This window comes from Microchirus variegatus (assembly GCF_963457635.1).
Source record: "Microchirus variegatus genome assembly, chromosome: 2".
In the NCBI taxonomy this organism is placed as follows: Eukaryota; Metazoa; Chordata; class Actinopteri; order Pleuronectiformes; family Soleidae; genus Microchirus; species Microchirus variegatus.
The window spans coordinates 1,580,963-1,595,108 of NC_139803.1; the positions used below are offsets into that span (position 1 = coordinate 1,580,963).

General features: G+C 43.2%; 1 protein-coding gene across 2 annotated transcripts; it reads left to right on the forward strand.

The window, feature by feature from the left end:
- The first annotated feature begins 1,983 nt into the window (after nt 1-1,983).
- Nucleotides 1,984-14,146, forward strand: creb3l4 (cAMP responsive element binding protein 3-like 4). Of its 2 annotated transcripts, none has more exons than XM_083903652.1 (10): nt 1,984-2,169; nt 5,077-5,229; nt 5,320-5,596; nt 6,619-6,731; nt 8,540-8,629; nt 8,705-8,811; nt 9,536-9,604; nt 9,801-9,885; nt 9,973-10,066; nt 12,028-14,146. In XM_083903652.1, exons 2-10 carry the CDS (start codon nt 5,080-5,082, stop codon nt 12,324-12,326), a joined length of 1,284 nt encoding a protein of 427 aa, XP_083759778.1. In that variant the 5' UTR covers nt 1,984-2,169; nt 5,077-5,079; the 3' UTR covers nt 12,327-14,146. The 2 variants fall into 2 exon arrangements, with proteins under 2 accessions (XP_083759778.1, XP_083759779.1); XM_083903653.1 differs by having other exon boundaries at nt 2,150-2,279.

Consider the following 14,146-nt stretch of genomic DNA (forward strand, 5'->3'; position numbering starts at 1 on the left):
GAGCGTTGGCATTCACCAAAAATCACTTTTAAAAAGTGCTCTGTTTTTATGAGATTTCCACACACGTTTACGTACAATGTAGAAGAATAAGACGATAAACAGTTCAAACAGACGCACAGACGAGTGTCGAGAGTGACACGCTGATGGAGACAAATATGGTTTCACGCGTTTGTCGTTTGAATTTATTGTCGCTTTGAATACGAGGCGATAAGAGAGTGAATGAGTGAATAATGAGTGAATAATGAGTGAATAATGAGTGAATAATGAGTGAATAATGAGCGATGATAACGATAAGATAACGTTCAGCTTCTCTTATCATTCAAATGAACCACAGTCGTACTACCACTACCTCTGTGTTATAGTAATATTATATCACCTTCATGTAAGAGTGTCCAGAACACACTCAAATAAAGTATAAATATATACATATATATATATATAATATGAATAAAATATCAGCCACAATAACACATGACAAGAGACAATTTTAACATATATTTATCTACATTTATTTCACTTTTGTTCTCACTTTGTTGCAGTTTTTGGAAAATAAACAAACATCTTTAATCTCTTTGATTTCATGTTAAAGAGTTTTATTTGTCACGTGCATCTTTACACTCATAATGTAAACCACAGTTCACTGATAATAACGGTCACTTTATAGTTTATTTAATATAGTTTATAGTTGTAACATTTTTAGTTCTAGTCAAACGTCGGTTTTATGTTTTTGTCGCCATCGTAGTTTAAATAAATACTTGAAATGTTTAGCACCATAGAGAAATAAATAATAATGATAAAATTAAGAGAAAATTCTGCAGCAAAATTTTGATCATGCCTTTGTCTTACTGCTGATTTTGCGTTTTGTGATTTTTGTTTTCTGATATATGTGTTTGTTTTTTTGATTTGCGTTAGTTTTTTGTTTTGCATTTGTTTTGCGTTTTTTTGATTTGCGTTTGTGTTTTTTGATTAGCGTTTTTTATATTGTGTTTTTTTCGATTTGCATTTTTTTGATTTGCATTTTTTGTTTTGCGTTTTATTGATTTGCGTTTGTGTTTTTTGATTAGCGTTTTTTATATTGTGTTTTTTCGATTTGCGTTTTTTTGATTTGCATTTTTTGTTTTGCGTTTTTTGTTTTGCGTTTTTTTGATTTGCGTTTGTGTTTTTTGATTTGCGTTTTTCGAAAAAAGCATTTGTTTTTTGTTTTGCGTTTATTGTTTTGTGTTTGTGTATTTTGTTTTGCATTTGTGTTTTTTGTTTTGCGTTTTGCTTTTTTTCGAATAGCGTTTGTGTTTTTGTTTTGCATTTGTGTTTTCTGATTTGCGTTTGTGTTTTTTGATTTACGGTTTTGTTTGTGTTTTTGTTTTGCATTTGTGTTTTGCATTTGTGTGGTTTTTGATTTACGTTTGTGTTTTTTGTTTTGCGTTTGTGTTTTTTGATTTGCGCTTGTGTTTGTGTTTTTTTTTGTTTTGCGTTTGTGTTTTTTGATTTGCACATGTGTTTTTGTTTTGCAATTGTGTTTTTTGATTTGCGTTTGTGTTTTTTGATTTAAATTTGTGTTTCTGTGTTGCATTTTTTTGATTTGCATTTGTGTTTTTTTGATTTGTGTTTGTGTTTTTCGATTTGCGTTTGTGTTCTGTGATTTGTGTTTTGCACCTCAGGGCCACCGTCGTCAACAAAAACAAGCGCTGAAGACCCCTGATGGTGAGTATGGAAAATATTGCTGTCATTTGCATATCCACACATTTTCTCCTAAGGTGAAGAACGTCATTATTTTGAAAGGTTGCATGATGGTTAAACAAACAGTAGAGGGCAGTAGAACAGAGGTGTGCAGCATAAACAGCAGCAACACCAACAGAAGAAGAAGAAGTGGGCGTCTCTGATCTGTTTACTTTCAACCAATCACTACACTCCATCCTCACACGTGGCCAATCAGAGACGGGGCTGGGGGCGGGGCCTTTTCTCTGCCACTTCAGCCTCTGAGGTGGAAGGAGCGAGAAGAAGCTGCCGCCGCCCGACTCGCCGTAGAAGCTCAAGCCGGACCTGGGCGCTCCTCCACGGGCAGCTCTCCGCACTCAGCGCCGGAACAGAGCAGCGTGTCGTCGGCGGCGCAGCCGCGCAAAGAGCCGCCGTGGGATGTCGGAGCGGAGCCGGTGAAGCCAGGGACGAACCGTGAGTCCAGTCCTGTTTACGTGAAGTGTTCCGGTTCCATCTGTTGATCCGGGTCCGGGTCCAGGTCCAGCAGCAGCGGGCCTCAGGTCCAGCCTGAGCCCGTCACTGAAGTCAGTGTCGCGGGCGGTTATTTTTTTCTGTGTGTAACGAACACAAAGTCAAACAAATCAGTGTGTTTCACGTTAATTTCACCACTTTGCGTGTATTTGTTGCGTGAAATGACGTCATTTGGTGTGAAGTTCGTTAGTTTCTCGTTGAACAGAAACACGAAAAGCAGCTTTTCAGGTTTCTGTTGTTCACTCAGACAGGTACAGGTGTGTGTGTGTGTGTGATCCTGTCTGTCTATGTTTGTGTGGACCACCCCCTGACAAACACCATTTGAGTGGGGACATTTTTCCTTGTGGGGACATTAAAATGACAGGTCCCAACAAAGTTTGAGGTCCTCATAGACTTAGACAACTCAGTAGTAAGTGTGTGTGTTTGTGTGTGTGTTCTTGTACTTGCGGCATCCTGAGCACCAGTGATGGTTTTTAACCAACAAAGTGTGTTAAAAAGTGTTTTCATTGAAATCACTTCCTGAGGTTGTACGCACGTTTTGCTCAGGGGCTCCACCTGCAGACATTTTATGGTACTGCACCCACTAGTTCTTTAAAGATGTCATTCATGAAGTAGATATTTGTAATTGTGTTGATTTATAAAGTGGAAATGCCGGTCCTCACTTTGTCAGCACGTTTACCCGGTCCTCAGTATGCAGCAATTACATGTGTGTTTGTGTGTCTGTGTGTGTGTGTGTGTGTGTGTGTGCACGCCTCACAACTTTAAAGGGCTTTTGTGGCCTAAGACCTAGTTTTAAGGATTAAGGTTAGACTAAGGGCCTTAGTAATGCATTGTGTCTTTGAGTCCTCAGTTCTTGTACTTGCGGCATCCTGAGCACCAGTGATGGTTTTTAACCAACAAAGTGAGGACATTTTTACGAAACATGGACATTTTGGCCGGTCCTCACTTTGTTTTCATTGAAATCACTTCCTGAGGTTGTAAACATCCTATAATCTGGTTTTAAGAGAGGTGTTTCACACACGTTTTGCTCTGGGGCTCCACCTGCAGACATTTTAATGGTATTGCACCCAGTAGTTCTTTATAGATGTCATTCATGAAGTAGATATTTGTAATTGTGTTGATTTCTAAAGTGGAAATGCTGGTCCTCACTTTGTCAGCACTTTTACCCGGTCCTCACTATGCAGCAATTACAAGAATGTGTGTGTGTCTGCTCCTCACTAATTTAAAGGGCTTTTGTGTGGCCTAAGACCCAGTTTTAAGGATTACGGTTAGACTAAGGGCCTTAGTAATGCATTGTGTCTTTGAGTCTCCTCACTAAGTATGCAATGCAAGAATGTGTGTGTGTGTGTGATTACAAACCACTGAAGTGAGGACATTTTGGCAAAGTGAGGACATTTCAACTGGTCCTCACATTCTGTCACAGATGTAAGGGAATATACCAAGTGTGTGTGTGTGTGTGTGTGTGTGTGTGTGTTTGTGTGTGTGTGTGTGTGTGTGTGTTGAAGAGCACATATGATAGTTATAGAAAGTAAACATGATACAAACCAAACAGACCAGCAGTCAAGCCCTGGAGGAGGATATCCTGGTACACACACACACACACACACACACACACACACACACACACACACACACACACACACACACACACACACACACACACCTGCACAGCTATTCTTGTAAGGACAAAGCACTGACTTGTATGCATTTGAACAGCCAAACCTGAACCTTAGCTATCACCAGTGAATGACTAAACTCAACCAGTATTGTAGACTTAACCTGACATAGAGTTTATTCGCTAAGTCTTTCTTGCGTCTCTGCTGTCGGCCATTTTTGTTTTCACTGAGAGTGTCTCGGGCTGCAAAATAGATAGGCCATTTAAATGCTAGCATGCTAATATGAAAAATGCTGAAAAAAATAATGGTGAATGATAGTATAAGTTATTGGGCATGAATGCTAACATTAGCATTCACCTGGGAAGTCCTTGAATTTGAGGGGATTGGTCCTGGAAAGTCCTTGAATTTAAGGGAATTGGTCCTGGAAAGTCTTTGAATTGGTCCTGGAAAGTCCTTGAATTTGAGGGAATTGGTCCTGGAAAGTCCTTGAATTTGAGGGAATTGGTCCTGGAAAGTCTATGAATTGGTCCTGGAAAGTCCTTGAATTTGAGGGAATTGGTCCTGGAAAGTCTATGAATTGGTCCTGGAAAGTCCTTGAATTTGAGGGAATTGGTCCTGGAAAGTCTATGAATTGGTCCTGGAAAGTCCTTGAATTTGAGGGAATTGGTCCTGGAAAGTCTGAATTGGAGGGAATTGGTCCCGAAAAGTCCTTGAATTTGAGGGAATTGGTCCTGGAAAGTCCATGAAATTGAGGGAATTGGTCCTGGAAAGTCTTTGAATTGGTCCTGGAAAGTCTTTGAATTGGTCCTGGAAAGTCCTAGAGTTTGAGGGAACTGGTCCTGGAAAGTCTAATGGAAAAAATAATGATGAATGATAGTATAAGTTATTGGGCATGAATGCTAACATTAGTTACAAACTCCTCGAAGTAGCAAGCAAGTTACACGATCACTCTCGTCTCTTCAAGTCTGTCTAACAATATGCTATCATCGCTACGCTAGCTATCATCGCTACGGCTACGCTATCATCATCAAAGGTACCATGGTCAACGGTGTCCTTTAAAGATAATATCAAAGGTCATCGCAGGTCAGAACCTGATTTTAGATTTTCTTGTGACGTATGTGCGAAGTGTCCGTCTGTGACGATCGTCTATCACTGACTCGTCGAGGTTTTAAAATGGTGTTTCTCTGACAGTTTGACGGACAGCTTTGACCTTTGACCTGTCACGCTTCCTCAGGTGATGGATGCAGAGAGCGGGGAGCTGTTTCTCGCCGATGGCGGCGGCGTGGCGGCGCACAGCTGGCAGCTCGACGCTCCGTTCCCCTGCTCCGAGCTGGTCTTCCACAACTCGGAGAAACCCCTGCAGGACTGGGTGGTGGACCCCGCATGCGTGAGTTGCCTTCACATCTCCGATAAATCCCCCCCCCCCAAAAAAACGCGAATAAAGTGAGGTCATTGTTACTCGCCGACTCTGTCTCAGGCGAATCATGACAGCGAATCGGAGGACGTGCTCCACGGCGTGGACCCCAACGAGGTTTTCCCCAGCGCAGCGCTAGCAGACCTGTCGTCGGAGAGCGACAGCGGCATCTCCGAGGATCCCGTCGCCACGGAGAATCCCGTCACCATGGTGACGCAGGTGACCGCAGCGGCCGTCCGGCCGACGCCGGCCACGGTGTACCAGGTGGTTTATGACATCAGCGGACTGCGAAGTGTGAAGGCGGAGCCTGGACAAGAGAACGTCATCTCCATCGAGCTCGGTGAGGTCATAACGTTTATTATTATCGGACGGTATTTTCTTTAAAGTGTGCTTTCAGATGTCGGCAAACGTGCTAACATCAATATCACTAATGACTAAAACTGTCGGTGGCTACCTCCTTGATTTCTATGCTAGCGGCCTCTGTAACTATTATTAGCTAAGGTAGGCAGCTAGCTCACATTGGACAGTAGGTAAATATATGTTAGTTAACTAGGTTAGGTAGTTAGTTAAAAAGCTACGTCTGGTAATTAGGTAGATGGTTAGAAGGAATTAAGCTTGGATAGGAAAGTAGCTAGCTGGGGTAGCTATGTAGCTAGCTATGGTAGGTCGGTAGGTAGGTAGATGGATAGATGGTAGCCAGTTAAGGTAGATAGATAGATAGATGGATAGATGGCAGTTAGCTAGGATAGGAAAGTAGATCGATGGTAGCCAGCTAGGGCTAGCTAAAGAAGGTAAATGGATAGAAGTGAGGTGGATAGATGGTAGCTACCTAGGGTAGGTAGATGGCTAGCTAGGGTAGGTAGGTAGATGGATAGATGGTAGCCAGTTAAGATAGGTAGTTAGATAGCTATGGTAAGTAGGTAGGTGGATAGATAGATAGATAGATAGATAGATAGATAGATAGATAGATAGATAGATAGATAGATAGATAGATAGATAGATAGCCGGTTAAGTTAGATAGGTAGGTAGTTAGATAGCTATGGTAGGTAGTAAGATAGCTATGGTAGGTATGGTAGATAGTTAGATAGCAATGGTAGGAATGTTAGGTAGTTAGATAGCTATGGTAGGTAGTTGGATAGCTATGGTAGGTATGGTAGGTAGTTAGATAGCTATGGTAGGTAGTTAGATAGCAATGGTAGGTAGTTAGATAGCTATGGTAGTTAGATAGCAATGGTAGGTAGTTAGATAGCTATGGTAGTTGGATAGCTATGGTAGGTAGGTACATAGATGGATTGTAGCTAGCTTCAGTCTTAATTCACTCAGTATGATTGTAACGTCTCCATCATTCTTTGTTGTGAACAGACGAGTGGAGCTCTCAGATGTTGTTTTCAGACTCGTGTATCGTTAACGAGTTGCCCGTGGCGTCTGCGACTCGTCTGGACGTCATCAGTCCGTCCAGCTCTGACGACTCTCTGGTGAGTAGTGTCGGGGTTAGGGTTAGTCTGCTTTAAAGGGTAAGTCTGCTTTAAAGGGTTAGTCTGCTTTAAAGGGTTAGTCTGCTTTAAAGGGTTAGTCTCCTTTAAAGGGTTAGTCGGCTTTAAAGGGTTAGTCTGCTTTAAAGGGTAAGTCTGCTTTAAAGGGTTAGTCTGCTTTAAAGGGTTAGTCTGCTTTTAAGGGTTAGTCTCCTTTAAAGGGTTAGTCTGCTTTAAAGGGTTAGTCTGCTTTAAAGGGTTAGTCTGCTTTAAAGGGTTAGTCTCCTTTAAAGGGTTAGTCTCCTTGAAAGGGTTAGTCTGCTTTAAAGGGTTAGTCTCCTTTAAAGGGTTAGTCTGCTTTAAAGGGTTAGTCTGCTTTAAAGGGTTAGTCTCCTAAGGTGTTCCAGATGGTGACTGTTGTCCTGGGTTAGGGATAGTCTCCTTGGTGACTGTTGTCCTGGGTTAGTGTTAGTCTCCTTGGTGACTGTTGTCCTGGGTTAGGGTTAGTCTCCTAAGGTTTTCCAGATGGTGACTGTTGTCCTGGGTTAGAGTTAGTCTCCTTGGTGACTGTTGTCCTGGGTTAGGGTTAGTCTCCTTGGTGACTGTTGTCCTGGGTTAGGGTTAGTCTCCTAAGGTGTTCCAGATGGTGACTGTTGTCCTGGGTTAGAGTTAGTCTACTTGGTGACTGTTGTCCTGGGTTAGGGTTAGTCTCCTTGGTGAATGTTGTCCTGGGTTAGGGTTAGTCTCCTAAGGTGTTCCAGATGGTGACTGTTGTCCTGGGTTAGAGTTAGTCTCCTAAGGTGTTCCAGATGGTGACTGTTGTCCTGGGTTAGAGTTAGTCTCCTTGGTGAATGTTGTCCTGGGTTAGGGTTAGTCTCCTTGGTGACTGTTGTCCTGGGTTAGGGTTAGTCTCCTTGGTGACTGTTGTCCTGGGTTAGGGTTAGTCTCCTTGGTGAATGTTGTCCTGGGTTAGGGTTAGTCTCCTTGGTGAGGGTTAGGGGTTAGGGTTAGTCTCCTAAGGTGTTCCAGATGATGACTGTTGTCCTGGTTTAAGGTTAGTCTCCTTGGTGACTGTTGTCCTGGGTTAGGGTAAGGGTTAGGGTTAGTCTCCTTGGTGACTGTTGTCCTGGGTTAGGGTTAGTCTCCTAAGGTGTTCCAGATGATGACTGTTGTCCTGGGTTAAGGTTAGTCTCCTTGGTGACTGTTGTCCTGGGTTAGGGTTAGTCTCCTAAGGTGTTCCAGATGATGACTGTTGTCCTGGGTTAGGGTTAGTCTCCTAAGGTGTTCCAGATGACGACTGTTGTCCTGGGTTAGGGTTAGTCTCCTAAGGTGTTCCAGATGGTGACTGTTGTCCTGGGTTAGGGTTAGTCTCCTAAGGTGTTCCAGATGGTGACTGTTGTCCTGGGTTAGGGTTAGTCTCCTTGGTGAATGTTGTCCTGGGTTAGGGTTAGTCTCCTTGGTGACTGTTGTCCTGGGTTAGGGTTAGTCTCCTTGGTGAATGTTGTCCTGGGTTAGGGTTAGTCTCCTTGGTGACTGTTGTCCTGGGTTAGGGTTAGTCTCCTTGGTGAATGTTGTCCTGGGTTAGGGTTAGTCTCCTTGGTGAATGTTGTCCTGGGTTAGGGTTAGTCTCCTTGGTGACTGTTGTCCTGGGTTAGGGTTAGTCTCCTTGGTGAATGTTGTCCTGGGTTAGGGTTAGTCTCCTTGGTGACTGTTGTCCTGGGTTAGGGTTAGTCTCCTTGGTGACTGTTGTCCTGGGTTAGAGTTAGTCTCCTAAGGTGTTCCAGATGACGACTGTTGTCCTGCTGTCACAGTTGGTTCCAGAGCTTCAGCTGACGGAGGAGGAACAGAAGCTTCTGACTCAGGAGGGAATTTCTCTGCCCAACAACCTTCCTCTCACCAAGGTCTGGCCTCTCCGAAGTCTTTATTACGAACCAGACCTGGACTCTGAGTCTGAACCTTTTGGTTTTCCTTTTCAGGCCGAGGAGCGAATTCTGAAGAAAGTTCGGAGGAAAATCCGTAACAAGCAGTCGGCCCAGGACAGCCGGCGCAGGAGGAAGGAGTACATCGACGGGCTGGAGAGCAGGTACATGCAGAAACGCTGTTTTTGTGGATGCGAGCAATATGCAAATTTGGCAGAACGATGACATCATAGCTCCGCCTCTTGCTCCTGCGTTTGCCGCCTTTGTCGTCGTTGTCTTCTTATGTTTTGAGTTTTACGCAGACTTTGTTCGCACGCTCTACGACTTCCTGTCTGTTGTTGGTGTATTCCTATGGCAGTGTTACAGTGCCACTCACAGACCTGGCATATGTACTGCACCATTTAGAGACATTTCTTTTGCCAATTTTTGTCCTTGAATTTTAGGGAATTGGTCCTGGAAAGTCCTTGAGTTTGAGGGATTTGGTCCTGGACATTCCTTGAGTTTGAGGGAATTGGTCCTGGAAAGTCCTTGAATTTGAGGGAATTGGTCCTGGAAGGTCCTTGAATTTGAGCGAATTGGGCCTGGAAGGTCCTTGAAATTGAGGGAATTGGTCCTGGAAAGTCCTTGAATTTGATTTGAGGAAAGGAAATTTGTCCGGGAAAGTCCTTGATTTGAGGGAATTGGTCCTGGAAAGTCCTTGAAATTGAATGTTTGTGTTTATGGAAAATGTTTTTAAAGAAGAAAAAGAAAAATAATGATAGCAAAATGATACTTTGCACTTTCCTCTGCTTCTCATGTCGAAATCTGTTTTTGTGATTTTAATATAAAAATGTGTGTGTGTGTGTGTGTGTGTGTGTGTGTGTGTGTGTGTGTGTGTGTGTGTGACAGGGCCGCAGCTTGCTCCTCACAGAACAAGGAGCTGCAGAGGACGGTGGAGCAGCTGGAGAAACGCAACATGTATGAGATGAAATTTAAACATTTCAGAACAATATTGTTTTTTATCTGATTTTAAAGTCCAGGTTTTTCTGTTTTTATACACGTGTTGAAAATGATGATGGAGTGAAAAGCTGGACTGTGAGCAGCAGAGGGCGCTGTTGTCTTTGTTTTCAGCTGCTGTGTGTGTGTGTGTGTGTGTGTGTGTGTGTGTGTTCAGGTCTCTGCTGACTCAGCTGCGTCAGCTTCAGTCTCTGATCAAACAGACGGTCAGTAAAGGAGCGCAGACCAGCACGTGTTTACTGGTACGACACACACACACACACACACACTCTGTCTCCATGGTAACAGTCTCCGTCTCCACGGTAACCGTCTCCGTCTCTGCGTCTCAGATCATCCTGGTCTCTCTGGGTCTCATCATCATGCCCAGCTTCAGTCCGTTCCGTCGAGACGCCATCGCCGACGACGACTACAGGCCCATCGGAGGTCGGTCCCTTATGACATCACTTCCTGTTGTTTTACGTTTGTTTGACAACAAAATGTCTGGAAAAAGTAATTTGAGTTGAATTTGAGGGAATATGTCCTGGAAAGTCCTTGAGTTTGAGGCAACTGGTCCTGGAAAGTTCTTGAGTTCAATTTGAGAGAATTGGTCCTGGAAGGTCCTTGAGTTTGAGGGATTAGGTCCTGGGAAGTCCTTGAGTTTGAGGGAATTGGTCCTGGAAAGTTCTTGAGTTCAATTTGAGAGAATTGGTCCTGGAAGGTCCTTGAGTTTGAGGGAACTGGTCCTGGAAAGTCCTTGAGTTTAATTTGAGGGAATTGGTCCTGGAAGGTCCTGAGTTTAATTTGAGGAAATTGGTCCTGGAAAGTCCTTGAATTAAATTTGAGGGAATTGGTCCTGGAAAGTCCTTGAGTTTAATTTGAGGGAATTGGTCCTGGAAAGTCCTTGAGTTCAATTTGAGGGAACTGGTCCTGGAAAGTCCTTGAGTTTAATTTGAGGGAATTGGTCCTGGAAGGTCCTTCAGTTCAATTTGAGGGATCTGGTCCTGGAAAGTGCTTGAGTTAGATTTGCGGGAACTGGTCCTGGAAGGTCCTTGAGTTTGAGGGAATTGGTCCTGGAAAATCCTTGAATTTGAAGGAATTGGTCCTGGAAGGTCCTTGAATCTGGTCCTGGGAAGTCCTTGAGTTTGAGGGAACTGGTCCTGGAAAGTCCTTGAGTTCAATGTGAGGGAACTGGTCCTGGAAAGTCCTTGAGTTTGAGGGAATTGGTCCTGGAAAGTCCTTGAATTTGAGGGAACTGGTCCTGGAAAGTCATTGAGTTCAATTTGAGGGAACTGGTCATGGGAAGTCCTTGAGTTTGAGGGAATTTGTCCTGGAAAGTTATTGAGTTCAATTTGAGGGAACTGGTCCTGGAAAGTCCTTGAGTTCAATTTGAGGGAACTGGTCCTGGAAGGTCCTTGAGTTTGAAGGAATTGGTCCTGGAAAGTCCTTGAGTTCAATGTGAGGGAACTGGTCCTGGAAAGTCCTTGAGTTTAATTTGAGGGATCTGGTCCTGGAAAGTCCTTGAGTTCGATTTGAGGGAACTGGTCCTGGAAGGTCCTTGAGTTTGAGGGAATTGGTCCTGGAAAATCCTTGAATTTGAAGGAATTGGTCCTGGAAGGTCCTTGAATCTGGTCCTGGGAAGTCCTTGAGTTTGAGGGAACTGGTCCTGGAAAGTCCTTGAGTTCAATGTGAGGGAACTGGTCCTGGAAAGTCCTTGAGTTCAATGTGAGGGAACTGGTCCTGGAAAGTCCTTGAGTTCAATGTGAGGGAACTGGTCCTGGAAAGTCCTTGAGTTCAATGTGAGGGAACTGGTCCTGGAAAGTCCTTGAATTTGAGGGAACTGGTCCTGGAAAGTCATTGAGTTCAATTTGAGGGAACTGGTCATGGGAAGTCCTTGAGTTTGAGGGAATTTGTCCTGGAAAGTTATTGAGTTCAATTTGAGGGAACTGGTCCTGGAAAGTCCTTGAGTTCAATTTGAGGGAACTGGTCCTGGAAGGTCCTTGAGTTTGAAGGAATTGGTCCTGGAAAGTCCTTGAGTTCAATGTGAGGGAACTGGTCCTGGAAAGTCCTTGAGTTTGAGGGAATAGGTCCTGGAAAGTCCTTGAATTAGGTCCTGGAAAGTCCTTGAGTTTGGGGGGAACTGGTCCTGGAAAGTTATTGAGTTCAATTTGTGGGGAATTGATCCTGGAAAGTCCATGAATTTGAGGGAAGTGGTCCTGTAAAGTCCTTGAATTTGGTCCTGTAAAGTCCTTGAATTTGATATCAGCCAGGGTGTGGGAACTTGAGTGTTTTGAGAGCCCTAAAACAAAAAGACACATTTTGAGCTTGATGTTTGAGTCTAAATCGGTCGACAAACGGAAACTTTTGCGATTTTGACGGAAATAAAAGTCTTTAAAATTTCTCTCCAGTTATGTCCAGGAACATCCTGACAGACCCCGCCTCCTCTCAGCCCACGGCAGACGGCGTCGAGAGCTCGGACGGCTCGTCTCCGCCCGCTCCATCTCCGCCGCCTTCTCTCAGCCAATCAGGAGACGGACCAGAGGACGCTGACGCTAACGCCGCCGCTGTCGTCCCCAAAGAACCAATAAAAACCCTGGAAACGTCGATCGTGGAGATTTCGGCGCCGGACGGAAACGTCTCGTCTGCCGTTAGCAAACGGACTGAAGCGGCGGGAAAAGTCAAACCGGCGCACGCTGACGAGATGTAGACGAACTGTGGACGCCGCGGGTCTGCGACGTCCTCGCGAAAAGCTTTATTACGACTTTTTTTATTCTTACGGAAAACCGTCATTTTGGGAGAAATCAAACGCTATTTTTTTATTGCTCCGAAACAGCTAACTTTGGGGAAAACTTTTATAATCTTTGTCGTCGGAGTTTGTGCGCGGCGCGCGTTAAACTGTCGTCGCCTTTCTGTGGCGGCGTTACAGCGCCACACACAGGTCCGCCACAGGTACTGCAGCGCTTCCGTGTGTATGACGTTTTTTTTCCGGAAAGATTCTATGAAGGAAAAAGAAAATAGCCTATGCGACCTTTTCTTGCGCACAATGCATTCTGGGATACGGTGACGGTTGACGTGTGTTACATTGACGTACGGAGGGCAAAATCATGTCGGAATCTGTTTTTATATGTTGAAGAAAAGGAACTAAAGTGGATTAGACGTTTAATTTATTTAGTTTACACCAAGGATAAAAGGGGGAGGGGCTTTCATTTTTGTTTACGTTTAATAAATGGGAAAAGAAAATTTAAAATTATCATCTGATTTATTACTGGTTCATGCTGCTTTAAAGGGATAGTTGAAGGTTTTTGTTCAATTCGATACCACACCAAAGTCCATAGAGAAAACCAGTGATTTTAGCTCACAGGGACATAGGAGCTGCTGGTCCTCTGCTGCCTCGTGTGGTCACTTTGTGTCCCTGAGTTAAGTCTAAATTAAATATTTTAAAAGCCGAATTCACTAAAATCAGACATTGTAAGTTAGTGATGTTGAACATGTTCACGTCTTTATCTTTATCTCTAGACTGTAGGTTTGGGTTAAAAATACTTAAAACACTACTTAGAGTTCCAAAATCTACTCGAAATTCCAAAAATCCACTTAGTATGGAAATCTACTTTACATTCTAAAATTCTACTTAAAATTACAAAATCTACTTTGTTTCAAAATTTACTTAAAATGACAAAATCTACTTAGTTTCAAAATGTACTTAAAATTCCAAAATTCTAATTAAAATTCTACTTAAAATTACAAAATCTACTTAAAATTCTACTTAAAATTCCCAAAATCTACTTAAAATTCCAAAATTCTACTTATCTTTAACTGTTAGACAGACTTTGACAACAGGAAACAGAAGTTTGTAAACCACTCACTCTCCCACACCAAAGCCCATAGAGAAAACCAGTGATTTTAGCTCACAGGGACACAGGAGCTGCTGGTCCTCTGCTGCCTCGTGTGGTCACTTTGTGTCACTGAGTTAAGTCTAAATTAAATATTTTAAAAGCTGAATTCACTAAAATCAGTCATTGTAAGTTAGTGATGGAGGCAGCAGTGGATCAACAACTCCTGTGAACTCCTGTGTGCTGTGATGTTAAAATCACTGGTTTACTCTATGGACTTTGGTGTGGGAGAGTGAGTGGTTTACAAACGTCCGTCAAACGGTGAAGATGAAGACGTGAACGTGTTCTGAAGATATTGTAGATTCCTTCCAGCAGGGGGCACCGACAGCATAGGCCGCGCTGACTATCAATATACGCTTCAGAAAACCAGAACTATCCCTTTAAACGAATCCAAGCTTGATTAATCTCCTGCTTCCGTGTTCATCCTTTCATCTCAATCTAAAAAAAAAAAATGTTAATTTAATATTTATTTCTATTATAATTGTAGCAAATCATCAGAAGGAATTGACTCATAACGTTGAGATTAAACGCGGTGATTATGACACGTTTGGACTTCCGTAGGTTTCTGACCTTTTTTTTCTCTAAATGTCTCTTTAATACAAATAAACGCTGTATTTTGCTTTTATTAAAATAATAA